Source organism: Octopus bimaculoides, chromosome 28 (assembly GCF_001194135.2).
Source record: "Octopus bimaculoides isolate UCB-OBI-ISO-001 chromosome 28, ASM119413v2, whole genome shotgun sequence".
NCBI lineage: Eukaryota > Metazoa > Mollusca > Cephalopoda > Octopoda > Octopodidae > Octopus > Octopus bimaculoides.
This window is the reverse complement of record NC_069008.1, coordinates 7,321,665-7,348,528: the sequence shown is the minus strand read 5'-3', so window position 1 is coordinate 7,348,528 and position 26,864 is coordinate 7,321,665. Positions and strand designations below refer to the sequence as shown.

General features: G+C 37.2%; 2 protein-coding genes across 6 annotated transcripts in view; both read left to right on the top strand.

Moving 5' to 3' along the window:
- Positions 1–8,679, top strand: part of LOC106872552 (zinc finger protein 850) — a 17,372-nt gene extending 8,693 nt beyond the window's left edge. Inside the window, exon 3 of the mRNA XM_052977758.1 lies at positions 1,129–8,679. Coding sequence (XP_052833718.1) covers positions 1,129–2,051 — 923 coding nt within the window. The 3' untranslated portion in view covers positions 2,052–8,679. The remainder of the gene's footprint in view (positions 1–1,128) is intronic.
- A 7,947-nt stretch (positions 8,680–16,626) lies between these two features.
- LOC106872549 (zinc finger protein 570) overlaps positions 16,627–26,864 on the top strand; it is a 17,975-nt gene continuing 7,737 nt past the window's right edge. Inside the window, exons 1-4 of one of the 5 annotated variants that reach the window (XM_052977586.1) lie at positions 16,627–16,959; positions 17,041–17,221; positions 22,145–22,212; positions 23,934–25,727. In XM_052977586.1, the coding sequence (XP_052833546.1) occupies positions 24,531–25,118 (588 nt within the window). In that variant the 5' untranslated portion in view covers positions 16,627–16,959; positions 17,041–17,221; positions 22,145–22,212; positions 23,934–24,530 and the 3' untranslated portion in view covers positions 25,119–25,727. Of the gene's footprint in view, positions 16,960–17,040; positions 17,222–22,141; positions 22,213–23,933; positions 25,728–26,864 lie in introns of those variants that run through there. The other 4 variants (XM_052977584.1, XR_008266983.1, XM_052977585.1 and 1 more) reach the window with 4 other exon arrangements.

Here is a 26,864-nt window from a genome sequence, read left to right as displayed (position 1 = left end):
CGTCAGGGTTTGTTTTGGTTCTTCAGATGTCAGTGGCCACCAACACATCATAAGAGATTGAGGAGAAAGTTAAAAAAGAAAGGATGTTGGTCAAATAAAGTAATGACTCCAGAAAGTTCTTCCAGGGCCATGCGATTAACAAAATAAATGAATAGATTCGACTTTTATCGCACAAGTGAATGAGAGTTAAAAAAAAAAAGTTATTGAAGAGGCGCCAATTTTGAAAAATGTGCTTGTAGTGGGATGTGATGCCCCCCCCCCATTATCTACGTCACTGGTTGGACACAGTAAAAGAAACAAATCAGTAAAACTGAATGTGTTGCTGAATGTATTAAATTATATAAGGGACTTTTAACTTACAACACCGGTGTCATTCAAGCGCGGGACTATTTTCAACGAAATCGGGTATTTGATATGCTTTTCATTCAACTAATTATAATCGTGTGTAGTAAATACCCTTTGCTAAGGTAAACGTTAATGTTTATGGATAACATAAGGCAACCTACGTGTTTCAGGGTCGGTGTTCGATCACATTCATGGTTGAATATTTCATTTTATCATAAACTTAAGTTACATCTTGAAAGGGCTGTTCCCTGTTTTATAAAAGAAACGGATTTTGTTCACCAACAATTGAGGGAATAGTTGTGACTCATACTGACATTGCACTTGACTTTCAAATCGGGGAAAAAAAAGATTAATATTTGGCGATACTGCACACGTTATTGCACTTTTCTACCATCCATGAACAATTTAATTACAACAATATTTATGTAACTTGGAGAGGTAAGAAACTTGTCGGCAAGAAAAAAAAGAAAAGACATTAATTTTTACTCTTAGACTCGTCTCAGTAAGCGAGTGTAATATCTGATCAGCGGACTTTCGGAATAGCTATCACATCATGAAAAAGGAAAAGAGCATGGAGTTGGGTAGCGGTAGCTGTTTCCATCCGTGAAAGAATTGTTTTGCGCACAAATTTTTCTTTCTTCATTTTTGCCCCATAATTCCGTGCCTTTTTCTGTTACACCTGTCTCACGACATTGGTAAATGACAGCCCATGATGTTCGATACAGAAACTGAACCACAAATAGTTTATATACGCTCATATTTCTTGGCTTTTAAGAATTCTGTGAGTAATTGATATGGAAGACGTTAATCACTTGGACAGTTCTAACGCAACTATTTTCAACAATATAGATACAGTTACACAGACAGACGGAGACGAGAAACCTTTATACTGTGAAACATTTATTCGCCAACGATCATTATACGGAAATATTCCTGAATATAGCTGTGAGATTTGTAGGGAAACTTTCTCTTCAGAACATGAAGTATTTACTCACAAAGAAATACACAATATCGAAAAGCCCTACAAGTGTGAAATATGTGGAAAATATTTTGCCAAAAACCGCGATTTAACAACACACATAAGAATCCACACTGGAGAAAAACCTTATCACTGTGAAATTTGTGGGAAATCGTTCTCTCATAATTCTAGTCTTGTCATTCACATACGAATACATACTGGAGAAAAGCCGTATCCTTGTGAAATCTGTGGTAAATCGTTCGCTGATAATTCTAGTCTCGTAGCTCACCAAAGAGTACACACTGGAGAAAAACTGTTTAATTGTGAAATATGTGAAAAATCATTTGTCTTCAAAAGTGATTTAAACAGACACAAAAGAAAACACACAGGAGAGAAACCCTATCACTGTGAAATCTGTGAGAAATCATTCTCTGATAATTCTAGTCTCTTAGTTCACCGAAGAATCCACACTGGAGAAAAACCATATCATTGTCAAATATGTGGGGTATCTTTCTCTGATAATTCCAGTCTTGTACGTCACCGCAAAATTCACACTGGAGAAAAACAGTTCCACTGTGAAGTATGTGGAAAGTCTTTTGTGTCGAAAAGTGATTTAAACCGACACAAAAGAATCCACACTGGAGAAAAGCCTTATCACTGTGAAATCTGTGGGAAATCTTTCACTCGGAATTCTCATCTTCTTAACCACATACGTAGTCATACAGATGAGAAACCCCTTTCACTGTGAAATGAATAGTTAATTCGTCACTTAGAATTCTACACTAGGTGGGATTCTGGTGTAAGAATCGCATATAACACCAGTCTGGAACTCCTATGTTGCCCAGCATAGCAATCTTCTGGAAACTATTCAGAAACGTGCAACCAAATGGATATCCGCTTCAGGCGTCTACCATACTCTGAATGCCTTGCTTCCTTGGGCAGGACACATTAAAGCTCAGATGTCTGGCAACTGAGTTAGTAGACATCCACAAGATATCCACCATCTTTCCATCAACAACCTTGGGCACCTTTTTGAATTCCATATGTCAAACACTTGTAGACATGCTTGCAAAATCAAAAAAACAATACAGCACCCATGACTTTCAGAAACATTTTTCACACTCAGAATTGCTGAAGCATGGAATAAACTATCCGTGTCGGTTGTTAGCTGTTGAGACTACATCCTTCAAAACTCCATGCTTCCTGAAATTTGCTAACAATACACCTAATACCTTTTTTTTTCTTCTTCTTTGTAGTGCACCTGAGCACTGTATACAACAATTTCATTATTATTATTTAACCCCTCAGAACTCTTTCAATTTTTGGAATTTTCAGAAAAATTTTTTGCAAATTTGTGTTCTGCAACAGGAATTCATGGGAAAAAGACTAAATAGTTTTTTAATTCTCCATCCCCAATCTCAAAAGTTCCATTCTTTTTCGTTTCTTTAAAAAACAAATTAGAGTTAAATATACAGCAATTTCAAATAATTTGTTTAAATCCCTATTCCATTAAATATGTTTATGGAGAGAAAAATTATTGAAAAACATCTATACATCTCAGAGTGACAAAGAAACGAGGAAGGCATCAGGTAATTATGATGTGCTGAAAACAACAGCTTAATTGCCCTTAAATCACAAATTTTTTTTCTTTTGCATACTTGTATGAATTCCTTTGTGTAGAACACAAATTCGTAAAAATTTCCAGAAAATTCCAAAATGAATACAAAGGTTATGGGGGTGCTTAAATTAGAATTCTGCCCTAAACATCTGCAGAATTCTTTTGTCTCCCAAGATGCGAAAGGTTACACATTAAGAGAAACACTGACTATGAACAATGAGGAAAATTATTTACACAGACTTTGTTACCTATAATCCTAGTCAAAACTAGAGAAAACCATATCTTTGTGAAAATGTGTGGGAAATAATTTATCATTACTATTTTGTTTTTTTAAGATTAAGCCATATACATGCTGGAGGGAAACTTTGTGAAACCTAAGAAATCCTCTTGCAACTTCAAACTTACAGTCCACTAACAGAGTACACATTGGTGAACAGTTATCACTTGTGAAATATGTAGGTAATAATTATCATTGAATTCTTATGGTGTATCCTACCAAAGTATTCTTGTTTGAGAGAAACCTTTTCTCTAAAATATTTGAATTGTAAACTAGCAGTTGGTAAATGACTAAATACATGACAAAATCTATTGCAAAGTGAAATATCTGGAGAATTATTCAGTGTGAAGAGTAAGTCTTGTAATCTTTGGTTGAATACACACTGGAGTAAAAAAAGAAAAAAAGAAAATGTAATGACAAATGACCAAGACCTTTGGCAATATGTTATGCTTGAGAAGAAGAGCTATCTTGTAGCAGATATTGGTGTCATGCAAATTGACACCTGTGCCAGTGGCACATAAAAGCATCTATTACACTCTTGGAGTGGTTGGTGTTAGGAAGGGCGTCCAGTTATAGAAGCCATGCCAAATCAGACTAAGGTCTGGTGCAGCCCTGGTCAAACCGTCCAACCCATGCTAGCATGGACAACAAATGATGATGAGGAAGAAATATGTTGGTAATCATTCTTTGAGTTGCAGTGTTGTGATCCACAAATACACTCAGGAGAAAGATCTATTCTCTGTTATTTGTCATTAAAATCATGGTCTCATTAATGATGATTTTCAAAATGCAGGAGTAAAATCTTATAGATGTGAGATTTGTGAAAAAATACATTCATATGCCAAATATATATATTTATAATTAGATGTAAAAGTTTTTTTGTTAATATATGTGTTGTTGTTGTTGGCATCCTTTTGTCTCAGGAGACAATGGAGTTGCACATAAACTAATCCAGTCTGGTTTTTACATTTCATGTCCTCTCAAGTTTTGTGCAGGCCTGGGCTAGATGTAAGGAAATCCTGGGTAACCCAATCGTCAGGATTCCTCTCACGACCTTGCTGACATAGTCCAAAGGAGTGCAGAGCATTACGTTTGGCACCAGCTTGGTTTCAAGAGCTGCCGGAAGAGTGTCAAGTCAAACACTAAACCGCCTACGAGGCTCCGCTCCGAATTTCTTTGAAGGTTGTCTCCTTTCTGTAACCCTGGATAGGGGCCCGTACTGGATACTGTCAGCTGGAGCCAGCTGACCCCAGGACTTGTGTCAGGCAGGGTTGTCACTCCCTGAAGTAGTGAAGAAAATCGCTACCCACTACCTAATATATGTATATTATTGTATTATTAATACATAACTGTGTCTAATCAACATCTACTCACTGTCTACCTCATCTGTTATATCATTTTTATGTTAACGTGGTGGCATTGCCTGCATTTTGCAATCAGAACTACTTTGTATGACTACCACTGGTTCAATATCGGACAGTTTCCTAGTATGCCACTTGGGTAATGCTACTGAACTACAATACTCACTTATAACAGTGTGTGTGTATACCTATATCTGAATGCTGGTCAAATGGGCTCCACGTAAGTTGGCGATTTTTGCATATTTGAAAGTTTTCATTGTTGAATATTTTGTGTTTAAAAGTTGTGCAACAACATTCACTTCAAAACTTGATAAATATTTACATAGAATTTCGCCCCTGTGTGGGCGAAATTTCCAAAATTTTGAAGGCTTTTGTAGATTCAATTTAGCCATTTTTCATTTTGAAAATGGTGACTGGAAACCACGTAGCCAGTGTGCAAGTCATGCAGAATGCTAGCGAGGTGCTGAAAACAACAAAAAATTTCCCTAGCGTACTGCTACCATTAGCTGCTGAACCTGTCAGCTTGAACGCTGCTGTTACCACCACCAACAACAACAAAACTAACGCCGCAAGGCCATCCACCTTCACCGCCACCAAAGACATCAGCTCTGCTGTCAACACCAACACCACTACTACAACTACCTTCTCTGCTACCGACACCGACACCACCACCAGTGACAACAAAAACAAATCAAATTTTGCAGAAGCCTTAAAACAAAAAAAGACCATACTACACTTCACAACACAGTAAATAAAACAAACATAGTCCCTCTTAACTCAAGAAGGTTCAAATCTACACCTCAACATCCCACAAAATATAGACATCACACAAAAGAGAACAATTGTGTATAAAATCATAAATGCAAAAACACGCAGACGAGAGCAAGCACCACAGGATGTGATAGTAAAATGTTTGCGTCTGATATGGGCATATAAGAATTATGTGAACTGGTGGAAGAGATATGCCACGATACAAGTTCGCTTCAACAGCAAAGAAAAAGCCAAAGAACACTCAATCTACAGTCTGAGAAACTAATTTTAATTCAGGCGTATCTTGGTCAGCGTGTGACCAAAATCTCAATCAAAAATGTCCCTCTGGAAGTAGAGTCACAATGGTTGTTGTCTGCCATTTGTTACAGCATGGAGGAGAACATAAACATCCTGGAGATTACTGTCTTAGAGCAACAAAATTGATCGGGGAAAATGATTCAGTTGCTGATGTAAATAGATCAGGACTCAATCAATAGCATCCCACCAAATTGAGCTGCCTGACGGCCATAACCTATATGTGGTGATAGAAGGTCGGAGGTCTCGCTGTTACTTGTGTGGCAGCGAAGAGCACCTAAAAACTGATTGCCCAACAGTGAAGAAACAACAAAAACAAGAACAACAACTACAACAGGGAAAAAGTGAAAGGTAAAAAGAACCCTTACTACCCACATGACAAAGGAAACACACCAACCAAACCCACCAACACCAGCAAATGAACATACAACAGCACCTGGAAAAACACCACCAACAAGAACTAAAGAAACAGAAAAACCAAAAGGCAATACAAAAGCTGATTCCCCTTCCCTGACATCGCATATACCTCACACAAACAGTCAACAACCAACAACAACACAAACATGCATAGAAGCTTACAACATGCCCTCTGATTCCTCAGAAATTTCGTCAGAAGACAAAAGCAGTGAGGAATGGCAAATAGCCAGAAAAGGAAGGATCAAGAAAAGAACCAAGCCAAATTCAAACAAAGCAGGGAGATACACAACTCTGGAAAACTTTTCAAGCATCAACACTAGCACACACAACACCAACACCTCAAAAACAAACACACACACAATGCTCACTGCCATCAACACAAAAAAATACAGAGATGATGGAATACATCAGCACAAAAACAAACCTGATACACAAAGACAAAAACAAACAACCACCCATACACAACACCACTAGAACACATTAAAATATTGCACATCACACTAAAATCCATTTACCCTGATGCGATGGGAAGATGCCAGAAGTACTCCTCCCAAAAAATTAATAGTGATCTCTAGGAAAAACCAAAGATGGAGACAAAAACTTTTGAATGGTAAGTGACTCTCTGTTCCTATCATTAGTGTTTACACACACACACACACATCATTAGGATTATGATCAAGGTTGGCTGTGTGAATGCGTGTGGCTTGGGGTCCCCTTGGAAACAAGGGTATCTCTTAAACGACATAAAGCCACATGAATTAGAATTCATAGCCATAAGTGAGACCAGACTCCTTAATCCACGGGCCCTAAAGTCCATGTTTGGCGGACAGTTTAACATTTATTTTTTCCCCTGTCTGCCGTGAATGGGTGGTAGTGGCACTGAGGTACTTTTTCAGAAGAGTCTGGATCTCGAAGTAAAGACAATATTCATAGACCAGGAGGGTAGACTGGTTGTCCTAGATGTCAACAGCAGCAATGGGTATGCTTTTCAACTTGTATCAGTATGCACTGCCTTTAACAGCTCGGCCGGCTTTCTTTCAACGTCTAGAAGTATTCCTAGGAAAGTCTTGTCCTTTACTTTTAGTGGGGGATTGGAATGCTACCTTGGACATGCATCTAGACTACGTGGGCAGAGATAGGAATAGATGGGGATGCAAATGCCTTAGAGACCTGCTCAGGCGCTTTCAACTGTCTGGCAGGTACTGACTCGACCACCTGAATGTGCCAATGTGGACATGGAGCAACTGCATCGAGTCGTCGAGATAGTATCTAGATAGGATTCTGTGTGGGACAGTAGATAGAAATAGCGTAGGGTGTCCACAATTCCACATAATCAGCTACACGGATCACAAACTTGTGACGTGTACGCTAGACTTAGATAAGAAACATAGGCAGGGTCCCGGTTACTGGAAACTAAACGCGTCTTTCCCATCGAGACCGGATTAGCATGCTAGTAAAGAGGGCTTTGATGGGAGTCATCATCAACAACAAATGGTGGTTTGCCCTCGAGAGCTATAAAAGCAGAAGCGATTAGGTATAGCAAAACACTAGCCATAGATAGAAACAGAGTAGAGGGTGACCTAGTTAAGAAGTTAGAAGAGGTGATAAGAAGCAGCATTGCATCCAACGTTTTGGCAGCGAAGTTGGCCCTCGACCGATGGTCAGGCAATCCAATGCTGCCAACACCTGCTTAAAGGAGGGCTGGGCATGCCATGGTTGTTGATGTGCAGACACGAGCTGAGACTGCGACATCTCTGACGAGGAATACCTGACCTGTCTGTTCAAGACGACTTTCGGGCCGGAACCTATGGACAACTTCCAGAGATCCCTGGCCTGGCAGTGTTATCAAGAAGCGCTACCCATTTGGGATAAGCTCAACAGGCACGGCTTGAGAAACACCAAGCAGACCTGCCCGAAATGTGGTCAGTGCGACGAAACTGTTCTGCATGCACTCGTGTAGTGTCCAACCATTTCCGACCTGTGGACTTATGTCGAACGACTGCTGTCACGTGTGGGACGAGTCAGTTTATCAGCCGAGTCTATCATCAATATTGTCATGCCTCCTTCCCTCAAATGGGAAGGAAGAGCTATTTTCATCGTACTTGTGGCTATGGCGAAAGAATGTGTCTGGTGGATGCATCTGAAAGGATTAGAGACAAACACTTTCCTCTCTGGTCAATCTCTCATCAACTTCTTCAAGTATCAGTTGAAAAGGATGGTGAGAATAGAGAGGCAAGTTTTGTCTAGCGAATGTTTCAACAAAATATGGGTGAATGTAGCAAGGATGGCACGTGTGAATGACGGAGCCACCTTGAGCGTGATCCTATGAACTGGAAAAAAAAAACAAAGGATAAGCAGAGAGTTACCTACTTGTAAATGTGTTATGTGACATTATTGCCCAAGGTTACTGTGGTCTTTTTGTAGGATTTTCTTTCCATGGATAAACCACCCCACTTTTGGGAACTTTTTGTACTATTTCCACTTTTTTGTATATCCCAAACGATTTTGATCCCTTTTGATTGTTGTCCCTATTTTTAATTTCTGTTTGTTTTTGCACCCCCTCAAAAAGAAAAACTCTACATTGTATTTGTCCCCTCTATGTTCAGTCCTGTGTGGCCAATAAAGAAAGTTATCTGTCCGTCTGTCTGATTGGCTGTTGTTTTCGTCTGCATAAGTCTAAACAATTTCTCATATTTATTTATGTTTGTTTATATTGAATTTTTGTCAACAGTTGATTAACAACATCAACTTTCATCTGAGTGAGGCACTCTTATGAAAATCCACCTGCTGCAGTTATATTTTCGCTTTATAAATTTCATTTCAAAATGGATAACTTGGCTGAAGCAGCCAGCGTTCCATCATCTTTCATGGACATTAATTTCCCTGCATTGCCAAATGCTGCAGAGAAGAGAGAAAGCATTGAATCACATTCACACACACACACACACACACACACGGATACAGTTGAACAACAGCATTCCCAGCAAGCAAGTGGGAAGGGAAAGCAAGAAGAATGAACAGATGTCTACTGCCACCAACACCAACATGAACAAACAAAGTAACTTTGCTTTAGTTCTGAGGCAAAGAAAACAAGTTGTTTCATTTACGCCACAGCAGATAATGGAACCAAGACCCCTTTTATCTAAAGAGGGCAATACAATAAAATTAAACACATTTTAGAAAATATTAACAAGAAAACAATTATATACACGACAATAAATTGAAAAACAAGAAAACCCGAAAACATAAATCAACAAACAATTGAAAAATGTTTAAGGTCCATATGGACACATAAAAAATATATCACAAGGGGCAAAAGATTGCCACAGTTGAAGTCAGGTTTAACTCAGAGGAGCAAATCAAGGCCTACTCTACAGAATCACTTGAGTCTGATGAAAGTGTAATGATCCCTATGTATCTAGGTTGTAGGGTCACAAGAATAAAAAGATGTGCCCCCTGAAATTGAAACACAATGGCTGGTGTCAGCCATCTGCTACAATTTTGAGGAAGTTATTAACGTCTTGGAAATTGTTATCCTTGATCAACAGAACATTACGTCCATCATTTATTACTGTCTGACCATTGTGCCTTGTCCCAACCCTACCAACAAATTGGAACGCATACTCTTCTGCTTTTTGTGAAAGGGAAGCATTCCGATGGTAAGGCGATCCATTTGCTGTCAACACCTGCTAAATGGAGGGCTGGGCATGTGGTTGATGATGTGCAGTCGTGCACTGAGATTGTGACATCTCGTCTTATTGACTGAACAGCGGTCTTGGATAAAACAGAGACCAAAGCTGGGCGAATGGCACCACACGTGCCGCCCTATTCTTGAGCAATTCTGTCATCCGGGATCAAACTTGTGCGACTTCAATTCCACAAAGGTGTTTTATAGAGGATTAATGGAGGGGAGGTGCGACGATGTTCTTGGGGAGACCCTGGGCGTCGAGGAGGAATACCTGGCCTGCCTCTTCAGTACCACTTTCAGGCCAGGACCTATGGACAATTTCCTGAGATCCCTGGTCTGGCAGTGCTGTTGGGAAGCGTTGCCACTTCAGGATAAATTCTACAGGCACGGTTCGAGAAACACCGGACTGACTTGCCTGAGATGCGGTCAGAGCAACGAAATCATTCTGCACACACTCGTGCAATGTCCAAACATTTCAGACTTGTGGGCTTATGTCGAATGGCTGCTGTCACATGTGAGATGTATTTGGTTGTTGGCTGAGTCTATAAATATTGCCCTGCCACCTTCCTTTAACCAGGAGGGCAAGGCAGTTTCCATTGTACTGGTGGCTATGGTGAAAGAATGTGCGTGAGGGACTCATGTGAAAAGTTTAGAGACAAACACTTTCCTCTCTGGTCAACCGCTCATCAGCTTTTACAAGTACCACTTGTAAAGGAAGGTGAGAATAGAGAGGAAAGTTTCAATAAAAGGTGGGTGAATGTAGCAAAGATGGTATGTGTAGATGACGAAACCACTTTGAGCATAATCTTGTAAATCCAAAAGAGAGAGTGCTCTGCTCTTGTGTTCTTTCCCTGCCTGAGGTTACCATGGTCTTTTTCATTGGCTTTTCTTTCCATGGATAAACCTAATCTGTATTACATTTTTACTCCCCTTTTGGGAACTCTATTATAAATGGAACATTGTTATTTCGGTATTTACACGTCCCAAACATTTTTGATCCCTATTCATCGTATTTTTTTTTTTTCTTTTTGAAAAGAAAAGTTCTACATTGTATTGTCCCCTCTGTGTTCGGCCCTGTGTGGCTAATAAAGATATTTCTGTCTGTCTGTCTGTATGAAGGGTGAATTTTTGGATTTTAAAATTATATTTTTAAAAATTCTTGTTTGTGGGGAAAAAAATGGCTAGTCATTCTGAGACCAACAACGTCTCAGTAAACAATTTTGATGATGAATTTCCTTTGTTGCCAACAACAACAAGTAAGAAAGAAAGTATCAATTCACTTTCACACACACACACACACACACACAATGACACCAACATTCCTACCAGGTGAGTAGGAAAAGAAAGCAAAGAGAATAAATGCATGTCCAAAACAATGACCGTTGCCACCTCCACCACCACCAACATGAACAGACAAAACAACTTTGCTTCAGTTCTGAGGCAGAGGAAACCTCTCGTATCATTTACTCTGCAAGAATTGATAGAAATCAGATCCATTTTATCTAAGAAGAGTAAAACGATAAAGCTAAATACACCAAAAGATATTTTAGAAAACATTAGCAAAAAAAAAACTACTATATATAAAACAAAAACTCACGAAAAGAAGAGATAAATGAGAAATTCACAAAAGAATCTTAACTGAAATGTTAGGCAAACTGTTTTTATTTATATGTAAATTAAAGTGTTATAGTTATTGAATATTTCTTTTTTTAAATTATATCTACACATAAATTACAGAAACCCAAAGAAAGTAGCTCTCACACCTTCACAAACTAGAGGCAGTTAGAACATTCCAGTAGCTTGGTTTTGGTGACAATATTACTTCATTGACTGGGTAGAATTCTGCAGGTAGGTAGATGCACTGATGTTGTTAGCATTTATTGGTTTATCATCACACTGTTGTCTTTAAAAAAGGCAAGACACACTGGATAATGTAGTGTTAGGTACATTGTATGTATAAGTTTTAGTCAGGGCTGAAACACCTTTGATCACATGCCAGCTCACTCATTGCTAGCCTAAAGCTCTGATTTTAGCTGCTGTTGCTATCAAGTACTGGGATTGACATAATTGACTTTTAGTCATGACTAGCTTAAAAGCTGCACTCCATGTAGACTTTTCAGCCAGCTCCTGCAGAGGGCTAACTGGGCCAGCAGTCCAAAACTACAGAGAGCTAAATAGCATGACTATTAATATGTCTAAAATGACTATATACCCCGGTGGTGTTTGATCACAGCTTAAGGACGGGTGAGAATTAATCTTGTAACACAGTCATTCTATTGTTCCAGTAATGAGTTGAATTCTAACTGTTGGTTAATTTGTCCCAAAGTTCCTATCTCAATGTAAAATTACTGAAGTAAATGTCACTTATCTCTCTTTTGATCTTTGATATCATCTGACAAACGCCAACCAAGATGGCATGAGTCAGCCAAGCTTTACAAGCTAGAAATAGCAACCCAAATGCTTTTAAATTAGATCCTAATGCTGGATGTTCAAGAACCAAATGAAGGGCAGATTTTCAATCTCAGGATCATCCTGATTCTGAAAATGTATAATATGTGTATGTAGAGCAAGTGTAGACTGAGATACAAGGGTTCTGGGCAGACAGAATTTCATGTTTATGTTAGTATGCCTGAAGTCTAATGACTGAAACCATTAGAGCTATAAAGGAATATTAAAAGACTGTTATGATATAATGAAGTTGTCTCTATAGCAATTGTAGTTATGGTTGGACTATGCTTGCTGAGAAGGTCTAATAAGACCAAAGCATGTCTGCTGTTGTCAGTATACGATTACAGTCATATGCCTTACTACATTATATAATTAATAAAAACTTCAGAGTTGTCTCTCTTATTTTTCTTTTCAGTAGCATTAGCCATTAAAATAGTTTCTCAAACAGTGTAAAGCAAGAGACATCTTAGTGCAGCATGTTTTTAAAAATGTAATTTAAGAATTTAGTAAATCTTTTAATTACTTTTATATTTAGTAACTATTTAAGCAATGGGTTTATGAATGATTAATGAGTTGAATGTGATGCTGCTGGAGGAGCAATAACTCCTGAAATAGGCATACACACACCCGTTAGCTATTTTTCCATCTTCGTTGTTTACATTAGATGTGTTCAGATACGAAATGTTGTAACAAATCAGTGCTGATGATGATATCTATAGAAAATCTATAACGATTGATCTTAAGTGATTTAGTAAAGCCATACTAATGTTTGAGTGTCTTGTAAAATGTACTATTCACAAATTTGCTATTCTTTTACTTGTTTAAGTTATTTGATAGTGGCCATGCTGGAGCACTACTTTAAAGGGTTCTTTAGTCGAAGAAATTGACCCCAGGACTTATTCTTTGTAAGCCTAGTACTTATTCTATCGGTCTCTTTTGTCTAACTGCTAAGTTATGGGAACGTAAACACACCAACATCGGTTGCCAAGCAATGGTAGGGGTAGGGGACACAAAGACACAAATATATACACACACACACACATACATATCACGGGCTGCTCTCAGTTTCTATCTACCAGATTCACTCAGAAGGCTTTGTTTGGCCTGAGGCTATAGTACTTGCCCAAGTTAGGACTGAACCTGGAACCGTGTGGTTGGGAAGCAAGCTTCTTATCACAGCCACACCTGCGCCTATAAAACATTTGGGGGTGCTGCTGTCGTATGTGATCTACATGTCATTGTGATTTATAGCAACTTAAATCTAGACTAGCTTGTGACCAACATTCGAAATTTTGTTATAAATTAGCAATTATAATTAGAGATGGATAAATATCTCCATGTTCATCAAGGAGTTCATAGCATCTTAGAAATTCTATTGCAGCTTCTTCATCTCGAATAACCTATGTGTAAAATTCTTTTGCTTTCATCACGGCTTCTTTCAATGGGCTCAGGGCAAAAAGTGTTTAAATCATAAAAGTTTTTTTGGTTTCTATACCAAATCAACTGGAAGTCAAGCAGATAGATGAATTTTAAATGTAGATCACAAGCTATACCGTTTGAACTAATGTAGATCACAAGCTATACCAGAAACATGTATGCAGATCACATACTACACCGGCACCCATTTGGGCTCATCTTTTCATTAATATGATTAATAAAATAGTTTTCTTCTTGGTGTTCTTTTCTAAATTTTTAACCTTAAAACAGTGTGAATTTTTTAAACCTCCATGAGAAGTGCACCAGTAATAGTTTTATCTGATCTCCACTGTGTTACGAAGTAAATAAGATCGAGAACAACACTATGGTAAGTAGACCTGTTAGAAACAGCAGCCAAATCTCCTGTAACGACTCATAAAAACACACGTACATATAAAAGCCAACGAGGAGACATTAACATGGTACGGATCCTATCTGATAAAAATAGCAACCAACTGTCCCACAAACCACACATACTAAATCTTCTAAAACTTAGCATTGACACAAAACTCACCATCAAAAATATAATGTGCTGGAATTCAAAATGTACTTCAGGACAATTTGTTGAGACAAACGTTTCATTTTAAAACTACCGATCTGTCAGCTGATTTGTCATTTCAATTTAAAAGACTTCTCATTAACATCAGATCCAGCTTTGCCACAATTATAAATCTCAATTATTATTATAAAGTGAACATTGTTGATCAAAACCTTGTACACCATCTCTACACATTGTGTAGCTTTATGTTAATATTTCAAGAATTTGAAACCCCAAGTCTCTCTTCATCATAGTACCACAGGCTCCAAACCAACAAAATTGGGCAGAATTCTGGTTTAACTCTTTTGTTATCATATTTCTGTTGAGATGCTCTGTGTTTCTTTCAATTAATTTAAAATATAACAAAGAATTTAATAAAATAACTTAGTTATCATTAAGCTAGTGTTAGGAACATAAATTGTGACTAAGGTTTGGTGGAAAATTGTAATTCAGAACTTTTGTAAATAGACATTTGTACTACAGAGCCAGAGCTGGTTTCAGCTGGGTTGGTATCAAAAGGGTTAAGCACCCCATATAACCTCATAAATTATTTTATTTTTTTGAATTTTCAGAAAATTTTTGCAAGTTTGTTTGACTCCGGGACAGCCATGCAAGATATCCTCTGTTGTTTATGAGATACAGGTAATGGCACACTATAGCACTGGCTCGATGAAGACCAAATGGTATATAGGATCCATGAACGGAAAACTTAAATACAGATACAATAACCACCTTGCTGCTTTTAAGCACTCCAAGAAGAGACATACAACAACCCTGTTGACATTGATCTGTAGACTTGAGGACATGATCAACTACCTCAATCAAAAGATACTTTCTAAAACCAGACCCTATATGAACAAGCTAAAAAGATGATCAATGTACTCACTTAAAAAATTGCATCTTTTAGATAACCAATGAAATTCCAGGGTCTATATACATAGCAAAAACAAAATTTCTTTCATCATATAGGCACAGGTGTGAGAGCACTGCGACCTTTTTTCACTTGCAGTACACTTAAATTCTTTTCAAAATTTAGTGTCACACCTGAACTAAAAATATAACTAAAAGTATAGGGGAAAAAATTATATTCAGGTTACACTGTGGTACACTTAGTATCGTCTTTTGGCACACTGGTTGTGGAGCCCTGCCCTATATTGAGTAAACAAACCCTATTTTTGAAGCAGGTCAATTAACATGCAGTGCAATAAAACTAGTTTTGTTCTTTACTTTTTTTTTTAACGTGGATTGACAACAGAGAAGTGTATTAATTTGTGTATCTGATAAATAAAATCATGTCTGTTTTTTTCTCCATTTAATTTTCTTGTTATAAATATTATACTGCATACATAGTGCAATATGATACATTTCAGAGGGATTAATAAATATCAAATAGATCCTGCTTTAGAAGTCTATTAATTTGAATCTGTTAAACACAATTTAGCTCGTAACTTTTCATAGTTTATTTTATATTTTAAGTATATATCGTAATAATATTGTCTCAAGAGAACAGGGACATTTCCAGTCCCAAGCTTGTCGAGTAATTGGTCTGGTGTTGTGTAGCAAATTACTTGTGTGTGGGTGTGTGTCTTCCTCTCTCTATTTTTTAAAACGTTCTTGTCATGACCATTCCATCTGTTTAAGAGTATTCTAGTCGTAACCATTTCGTGCTCCAAACATGTCCCACTTACTGTTGTAAGCAAAGTGCACCCACCACCCTATATTTGGCGATCCTTTGGTATTGGTATGTAGTGTTGGTATGAGGCGACGACATCATTCGCCCTCTGTTTCTGCCTCGCCTCTTTATTTGTCATAAGGAAAGGTTGTGTGGGTGAATGATGTCGTCTACAAATACCGAAGAATTGCCAAATAAAAAAAAAAAGGTGGTCATGAGTGAGGTGTCACTAATGACAGATCTACTCGATCAACGCTTCCTAGGGCTAAAATAAACAAGTGACAACATACTCGAGTTTGTGAAAAAATATATTTATAAAATCCTAAAGTATCGGGACCTGGCAGTGAACTATCTCTTCCAGCCTGTGGCGTTTGAGACGTTTGGAGGGACTGGGTCACTAACGGCGAAGTCTCACCGAGGTATCAGGTGATGCTCGTGAGGGAGGTTGGCTTTTCCAACGCCTTAGCCTCGCCAGCGCCCGTGGTAATGTTGCGAGCAAGCTGAATTGCTTCAGTAGGTTCCATTGAACCATATGGTGCGCGACCAACTGAAGCACTTGGTGCTGCATTAATGTTTTTTTCTTTCTTCTCTTTTTCCTTTTTATTCGCTTTCTTTCTTTTGTAAAAACTATATTAGATAAAATTTCCTGTTGTTTTAGGTTTTCATTTCTATGTAATCATTGATTTTCTGTTTATAGGGGCCTGATTCTCTTGTTTACCTCTGAAAACGGTAATGTAAGAAATAGAATAATGATAACATTTTAAGGATATAGTTTCAAGTTGTGGAAGTTGTTCCCCTTTATTGTCTCAGTTATCCGACAGATGGCTCTACTTGTTGGACTCGTTCTTTTTGACTTCTATTCAAAAGTTCATTGCGCTGTTTTTCTTTGTCTCAAATGTTCACGTCATTTTACAAATATGCTGTAAGCAATTTCAACAATTCATTATGTGTCAGAGATATATATTATATATGCAAAATAAGTGTCAACTGTACATGAATAACTGTTGTTAAAAGTTGTGTCGAGATTTTCAGTGACCTTATGGACTTCAACTTTGACCTCATCAGGTCACCCCACATTTCCACTACATTGTTATATGTAAGTATTAGAAACATCGAATTATTTTAGTCCATATTTACGCCAGTCTGAGTGTATTTACTACTCGATCTTTTTTTTTAGGCACTAGATTCCCCACAAAATTAGTCTGAATGTCCGGCAACCGCTGCAGCCCCACTGAAATGAGATTAGGGAAAACAGTTATGACCCCTGGCTTGACAATTATTTTCCACTCCATGAGTAACTTTTGTTTATATAATACGACGGACACAGCGAAACAAACAGCACCAGTCGAAAGTGAAAGGTAAACAAACAATCTTTCAGAAAATTCTCACCAATCGATAATAAAGTTTTAATCGTAAAATCGGTTGATTTGTTTTTGTTTTTTAAATGTGTTAAATCTTTCACGACATTCGTCAATTGCATTTGACACTACTATACTGTTTAATTATTGTATTTTAGTTAATTAATTTTTAAGAAAAATACATGAACCAAATGCATTTTAGACAAAGATTTTATCATTATTTTGTTACATATTTTATTTCATTGCTAATTATTACCTTTTTTAAAATCAAGTAGTGGCTTTATAATTTACAAATTCATTATATCATAATTTAGTGTTTAATAACTAATTAAAATTGTTTGTTTAGTAAGTGTGTATGTGTGTATAAGACGAAGGCCATAATTGGGTGAAGATACGCAGGGGGGAAAAACCCTATAAAATCAATCTTGGTATGCAGCACAATTATTCGCACGGACACACACTTTATATAGCTATGAATATACATACATAAGTGCACATACAAACCTGATGTCAATTAGTAGCTTATTGTCGATTTTTGATGATTTTTCTACTGATTATTATTTGTTTATCTTTAACTTGCTCGGTGCAGATTGTTTCATTTTGCCTGCCATATTATAGATACAAAGTTCGAAAGAGCACTCAACGTTTCTCCGATAAACAAAACCAGACTCACCAGCCTTCTGATCTCATTAACGAATACATTCATCAGTTCTCTGTTTCAACCAACTGTAAACCACATTCTCTGAGAAAATATTTCCCAGCCTGGTTTCTATTTTCTCTCTAGCTGGTCCTGTTTACTCCTTTTTATATACAAAGCTAACACATTCTCTTCCAAATACAAATCCATAAAACTCACTACATCTTGCCCAGCGCCCCTGCAACTCTGCTAACGTCTTCAGCTTCATGGTCGCATATCCCTAGCTATCAAATGACTTTGTAATTTTGGGTGGAGTTTTGAAATAAATGTGCCTTGATGTTCCACACTTCATGAGAAAGGAAAAGAGTATAAAAAAGGGGTCGAAAATGTAGAAAGAGAGAGAGATTAAGATTAAAATGTGCTCCACAGGGTACATTTTAATTTCTCTTAGCAAGGTGTTTTTTCACCAGACATGTCCAATAAATATATAAATTATGAATTATATGGAGTTGTACCATAAGTCTGTACAGTAGAGGTTCTCAACTGGGGTTCATATAAATTGGTTATACTTCTACAATACACAAAATATTTCAATAATTTTTTTTCTATACAGTTATTTGTTTCAGCCATTAGACTGTGACCACGATGGGGGCACCACTTTGAATTTTTAGTCAAATGAATCGATCCCTGTAGTTATATCTATATTCTTTTAAAGCCTGATGCTTATTCTGTTGGTCTCTTTATTGAACTAAGTTACGAGAATGTAAACACATCAGCACTGGCTGTCAAGTAGTGATGGGGGACAAACACACACACACAAACACATATATACACAACTGGCTTCTTTCAGTTTCCATCTACCAAATCCACTCACAAGGTTTTGGTTGGTCTAAGGTTATAGTAGAAGACATTTCCCCAAGGTGCCATGCAATGAAACTGAACTTGGAACCATATGGTTGGGAAGCAAGCTTCTTACCACACAGCTACGCCTGTGTTAACTAATTCCTAAGAATATTTAATTATAAGAAAATGAAACTTTTGTTAACCCTTTAGCATTTAAACTGGCCATATTTGGCTCAAATATTCTCTCTGTTTTATGTTCAAAACTGGCTAGATTCAGCCTCTCATACCTTTCCTACAATGTCATTCTAAAACTATGCAATCACTTCATTGAAATCTCTGAATGCTACAAGATTAATGCATGCTTAATTCAAAACAATGTGAATAAATAAGCATTACATTTGACAGATTAATCTGAATGCTAAAGGGTTCAACACCAAATGTCTATGGGAGACTCCAGTAAAATAAAATAGAATCAAAAGTTGAATTTCCTTTCAGGTGATGGCTAGAGACAGAATCTTACTGTGGCTCACAGTCTCATGGGATTGAATATAAAACTACTTGGAGTGAACAAGTATCTTGGAAAACAGGTACTTCTATACCCAACTAGATGGAACTATTTTAGGAGAAAATACTTGAAAATGTTCAACATTGATTTGACTTCGTAGGAATATCCATACTAAGTAATACGAGATATTAATACTCCACAGAGTGCATAACTAGTCTTAGTGAAATATTCTTCATTAAAACTGCTCAACAAATCATTGTCATCATTTAGTGTTCGTTTTCCGTGTTGGCATGGGTTAGATGGTTTGACTGGGACTGGTTAGCCAGAGTGCTGTACCAGGCTCCAGCCTGATTTGGCTTGGTTTCTGTGGCTGGATAATGCCAACCAAGAATGTACCGGCTGCCTTTTATATGTCATTGGCACTGGCCATAACTTTAATTTCACTTTAGCTTGACATGTCTTCTCAATCACAGCAAATCATTGGAAGTCTCAGTCCCTCGTCATCACCTCCATGAGAATCAACATCTGAAGATCATGCTTCACCACCTCATCTCATGCCTTCCTGGGTCTACCTCTTCCACAGGTTCCCTCCACAGAGATCGGCACTTCTTTACACAGCTGTCCTTGTCCATATGCATCACATGACCATACCAGCATAGTCTTCTCTCTGGCATACCACAGCTGATGCTTCTTATACCTAATTTTTCTTTTAAGATGCTTACAGTCTGTCATACCTGTGGAAAAATTATGGATGGTAAATGCTCAGTTTAATTACTTGCAACACATTGTTTTTGAAAGGATTAATTGAAAATATATAAAATATATGTTCCAATATATGGATCAAAACAATTTGAGTTAAAGAAAAAGAACAAGAGAAGAATGATATCCTGCAATCGATAGACACATTTGCCAAACCCCAGGCAAAATCAAAATCACTAGTGTTCACATTGCAAAATCCAAACCTTGGGCAGGTGTGTTGTTCTATAGTCTCAGGCGTGTGAGTGGATTTGGTATATGGAAACTGCCAGAAGCCTGTCATATATATATATATATATATATATATATATATATATATATATATACATACGTGTGTGTGTTTGTCCTTCCCCTCCACCACTTGACAACCGATGCTGGTGTGTTTATGTCCCCTTAACTTAGCAGATTGGCAAAAATGACTGATATAATAAGTACTAGGCTTAAAAAGAATAAGTCCTGGGGTCGATTGCGTTAACTAAAACCCTTTAAGGGAGTGCTCCAGCATGGCCGTATTCAAATGACTGAAACAAGTAAATGAATATCTAATATGAAACAAAGTCATGGAAAAAAAATATATATTTATCATCATCGTCACCACCACCACCACTGGTTATGTTTGTTTCCCTGCTTGTATGGGTTGAATGGATTGTTACAGTCTGAGTTTGTTCTTATTTGGAATCGCATCTTGTTCACAAGTCCTAATTTGGAATGGTTTCTATAACTGGATGTCCTTCTTTACATCAACTATGTAATAGAGAGTACTGTGTACATTTGAGGCATTTAGTAACAGACCGTTGTAAGCGCCTCAGCTTAAAAACCGAGAAAAACGCAAAGTTTTGCAGCTTTCAGAATGCAATATCTCAGCAAGGAATGAAGTTAGGAAGCTGGTTTTGGTCTTAAAATGTCCGCAAAGACTTTCTCTAATCATTCCACCTATGTATGCATCTGAAGGATGTAACAATGACTGCACCTTTCTCATTTTGTAGAATATACCAGTACTACAAAATGGAGTATCGCATTGCATATTTTAGCCATAATATTTAGCAAAAACATAGAAATCCCACAAAAGTATGGTTTGTGTTTTAATATACCAAGGTAAGTATCTTTAAGAGGTAAGTAAGACAAGATAGTAAGATAATAGCTCATTATCGTTATGATGGTAATGAGGAATATTAGAAAATGAGTCATAACACCTTGAAAAATGATACAGGGACCACACCAAAGTTATTGATTGAGCATGTGTGCTTAGGATGGTGTCTTACTAAACTCTTTGGTCCAAGTTTGGGTGGTTGAGTGTCAAGATACAATATTTTCAGCCAGATTTTCGACCTTATTGCAAGCCTTACCGGTTCTTCCTCCCAATTTTTTTTGAGTTTAGATGTCAAGACAATGAAAATAATATACTAACCCCCGAATTGGCTGGGGTGGCACTTATGACACTGTTACTAAATGCCTCATTTTGTAGTGAGACCAACACTTGAGTTTTCATGTCCTTAATAAGCATAAAGCATCCCTTTGACCCTACCTGGTCTCTATCCCCCAAGAATTTTACTGAGTGTACCAAGTGCATTTTATCAAGGCATCAACACTAGTAGGGTCGCTAATTGAGCTGGGGAACAATAAGAGAGAGAGAGGGGGGATATGGTAGAGGGAGTGCAGAAAGGAGTTAGTAGAGTGTATCAAATATGGTCAGATGCAATTTCTCATAATGACATTATTACACAGTTGTCTGTCCTTAGTTTCTGAGTTCAAATTCTGCTGAGATCGTCTTTGCCTTTCATCCTTTTAAGGTCAATGAAGCATGTACCAGTAATACACTAGGGTTGATGTAATTGATTAGCTCCCTCCCCACCAAACTCTCAGGCGTTGTACCTATAGTAGAAAGAATTATTATACAGTTGTAACAAGAAATTATGACAACAGTGTGATAGGGCTGTTAAGAGGAGACATTGCATATTCAGATCCACTGCAGATGAGTGGTTCAAAAGTAGACATATTTTACACTCCAGCCTTCATCTTTTTCATGTTAGTTTTGCCATATTTGCACATAAAGGCACCATACCTTCCTCTTTACTCTGTTTCATGCTAAACTCACTGTGGTCTCACATTTATTGATTGCATCTCGATACATGGTTTGTATTGTTCTTATAAGTCAGTTATCTTTCTTTACTTTATTTAGCAGCCTCCAGATAACAGAGTATGGGACCCTATCAAAGGCTTTCACCAAGGAGATCATTGCTTGGAATAGAGGTTAGCTAAGTGATTTTATTGCAAGAAGATTGCATCGATAATACTTCTTCGTGGCACACAGCTGAACTAGGTTCTAGTCTTGGTTAAATCTCTTCTTAATCTTATTAACTTATAAAATTGAAATGGTAGGATGGGCTATTACTTGATAAAATGAGAAGGGTGCAAGAGTGTTAGTGTGAAGGAAATGTGGTGGCATAGAGTCTGTGACTGATATCAGGGAAGGTGAGTTGTGTAAGTGACAAATATGGAGAAGCAGTGGGGTGGTAACATTAAAACAGCTGTCATTCAGGGATACACACACGATGCTGCATACATATTTTCATAAATATATAGATATATGTATACACAACTAACTTTTAAAAGACTGACGAAGGGAAAGAAAGGTGGGTGTGAGAAATATGTAGCTTTAAGGAGAGAGGGGGTAAGTTGACAACAATTGTTCCCAGGTGGCTCACATACATACATATATACATATGTACACTTGTGTGTGTGTATGTGTCACATCCTATAACTGTCTCTTTACTTCTGTAGGGTAAGTCAGAATTTTTAAATTTGGTATATTGAAATAATTTTCTACATTAAATCCGATTTTGTTATTTAATTGTTCCAGAAAAATTACAGAAAAATGTTTCAGAGGTTTAAAGTTTAATCAATTTTACCTTATCGGAAAACAGGATTTGGAAGCTGGCATTTTCTGCATGATAGCTGTCTATCACAAAATGAAAGCAAAATCATTATAAGGTGGAATTTTTATGAAACAGATAAAAGCAAAGCATTACGATGACCAAAGTTGACAGAACTTCTGAAGTTTTAATAAGTTTTAATGAATAAAGTCATGTGAAATGGGCAGCATTGTATTTTAAAGGGGCCAGCATTGTCACACTCTGCATCATGCTGAATCTCCCTGAGAACTATGTTAAGGGTACATATGCTGTGGAGTGTTCAGCCACTTGCACATTAATTTCACAAACAGGCTGTTCTGTTGATTGGGTCACCGGGAACCCTCATCATCGTAACTGACGGAGTGCCAGTTTTTTTTATGATACCTATGAAATTATTTACTCAAATGTGTGTATTTATTTATTTACACAACTACACACATGTATATCATCAACACATTTAACATCCATTTTCCATATTGGCATGGGTTGGACGGATTGACAGGAGCTGGTCGGCTGGCGAGCTGCTTGGGCTCCATCTCTGCTTTTGCATGGTTTCTATGGCTGGATACTCTTCCTAATGCCAACCACTTTATAGAGTGTACTGCATGCTTTTACACAACACTGGCTTTGGTGCTTTTTATGTGGGACTGACACCCACAAGTCTGCAAGATTAGGAACTCTCAGTTGAAAAGGGCTGCAGGAGACAACCATGTATTCACTTAGCACAACAAACTACCGGAAGTTTTGGTCCCTTGCCATCCCCTCTATGAAGCCCAACATCTGAAGATCCTTTCTCACCACTTAGTCCCACATCTTCTTGGGTTTACCCTTTCCACACATTCCCTCCACAATTAGAGCTTGGCACTTCTTGATGCAACAGTTTTCATTTATTTGTATATATGTGTATATATATATATATATATGTGTGTGTATATATATATATATATATATATATATATATATATATATATATATTATGAATAATAAAATTTCCACAGATGTATCTTTCACTTTTTAAGTATACTCTATATCTTACACTTTGTTCCTTTATTATTTCAGATCATCAGCTGACACTGGTATCAAAGAATTGATTACTTCGATACATCATCAGTAAATGTTACACAGAATGGACATAGCCTTGTTTATATAAATTTATGGTAAATTAATGTTGAAATATTTCTTCTGAGCTCAGATTAATAACGATAGTTCTTTATTTCATTGTCTAGAATGCTTACAAAATGGCAGAATGATTTTTCACTCCAATTAATTTTGGATTATTAAAAAGGTGTGCAGTGTTTTTGTATGTATAAAAAAAAAAAAAAGGAACACAGTTGTTGAAAATACAATCATAGTTTAACCCTTTACCATTTAAGCTGGCCATATCTGGTCAAAACAGTCTATTTGTTTCATTGTTCAAAATGGCCTGATCAAGCCTTTCACACCTACCCTACAATGCTATCCTAAAAATAAACAGTCACATCTTCAAAATCTTAGTTATGAGATAATACATGATTAATTCAAAACAATCTGATTAAATAAGCATTGTATTTGATGGAGTTATTTGAATGTTAAGGTGTTCAATAGTTCTACAGAATAGAATATAAAATCAGAAAAAAAGAAAACCATCTGTTTTCTTTTTTTGAGAAAAGAATAATTATGGCAAATGAATTATGTGAAAACAAGATTATATGTAAAAGTATTAATTATTCTGCTGATACAAAGAAGGAAATTGGTAAAACTTCATATTTATGTGATATCTGTAAAAAAACATTCTCTCAAAGAGGTAATCTCACCCGGCACAAACGTATTCATACAGGAGAGAAACCATATCACTGTAACATCTGTGGGAAATCGTTCTCTGGAGGAAATACCTTAACTAAACATGTACGCATTCATACAGGGGAGAAGCCTTATGAATGCGATGTTTGTGGTAAATCATTCTCTGGGAGTGGTGACTTGACCATTCACATACGCATTCATACAGGTGAGAAACCATATCCCTGTGATGTTTGTGGTAAATCATTTTCTCATAATCCTAACTTGACTATACACAAACGTATACATACAGGAGAGAAATCATATCACTGTGATATCTGCGGTAAATCATTCTCTCATAATCATCACTTAGCTAGACACAAACGAGTTCATACAGGGGAGAAGCCATATCAGTGTGATATCTGTAGCAAGTCATTCTCTGAAAAAGGCCACTTAACTACGCATATAAGTATTCATACTAAAAAGTAACTATCTGCATCAAAATTCAGGTTGTAAATATTTCACAGAGAAATGTAGCAATAAAAACTTGATGGCTTTGTGACAAAATTTGATGCCAAATTATCAATATTGATTTTTCTTCTTGTGTAGGATGTAAATTAAAACTTTCTGAGCATAGTATTTGTTGATTAAAATTGTCTGATGCATATAGGTATTCATAATAAAAAGTAACTGTATCTGCATCAAAATTCAGGTTTTAGTAAACACTTCACAGAAAAATGTATCAATAATCAATATTATCAATATTGATTAAGGTGGCGAGCTGGTAGAATCGTTTCTATGCCAGGCAAAATGCTTAGCAGCATTTCATCCATCCTTACATTCTGAGTTCAAATTCCAATGAGGTCAACTTTGCCTTTCATCCTTTTCATGTCAATGAATTAAGCTGAGCACTGCCTTCCCTGAAATTGTGAGCCTTGTGCCAAAATTTGTAACCAAATTACCAATATTGATTTTTCTTGTGTGGGGTGTAAATTAAGACCCTTCTGAGCATAGTATTTTTGATTCGTGTTTTCTGAACTCTACCAAAAATTAACTCTACCAAAATTAATTTACCAGTGAAAGCACTATTTATAAGAGAATTTTTGTAATATTGTTTAATAAAATTAACTTAAAGAAAGTGATACCCATGTCTTGATGTTATAATCATATTGCTTGAGTGATTGGTAGAATTCTGCAGGTAGATCGATGCTATGATACTTTCAGTGTTTGCTGATTTATGACAACACCCCTATGTGTTTGGGTGGTGTTTGCTTAGCAGCACACTGCTTTCATTTGTTGCTACTGCAAGTATCATTATTGAATATTTCTATTAAATATTGCCAGAACTGCATTATCTCAGAGTGGGTGGAACACGTGGAAGAGGGAGACCCACGAAGGGATGAGATGAAGTAATGAAGAACGACCTCCGGAAACTGAAGATTTCAGGTGAGATGACAAAGGATTGAGATTCCTGGCACCTGGCTGTACTCAAGAAGACCTGTATTCTGCAGCAGAAGTATTAAGACCGATCCTTCAGGTGGTATAAAGCACTCAGTGGTGCCATGTAAAAGTGCCTGTGTGGTGTCACATAAAAGCACATGTGTAGTGCCATGTAAAAGCACCTGTGTGGTGACATGTAAAAGTGTTCATGTGGTGTCATGTAAAAGTACTTGTGAGGCACCATGTAGAAGTGTCTGTGCAGTGCCATATAAATAGCACCCAGCACTCTGGGTGGTATTAGGAAGGGCATCCAGCCATAGAAAGCATGTCAACTCAGACAACTGGAGCCTGATGCAGCCATGCCAGCTTACCAGCCCTGGTCATACCATCCAACCCATGCCAGCATGGACAATGATGATGATGGTGAAAGTTTAGGCCTGAAAGATCGTTAACTTTAAACCATACAAAAACACCAAACGACAAGGAAGACTTCTCCAAACTGATATCACTCATATAAAAATTTGACTTTATACGTATATATATCGTATATGTCGTATATATCTATATATATTTATGTGTGTTTTTGTCCTCCCCACCATCTCTTGACAACTGATGTTGGTGTGTTTACATCCTTGTAACTTAGCAGTTTGGCAGAAAAGAATAAGTCCAGGGGTCGATTTCTTCAACTAAAAGGCAGTGTTCCAGCATGGCCACAGTCAAATGACTGAAACTAATAAAAGGATGTATGTATGTATGTATGTATGTATCTATCTATCTATCTATATACATATATAC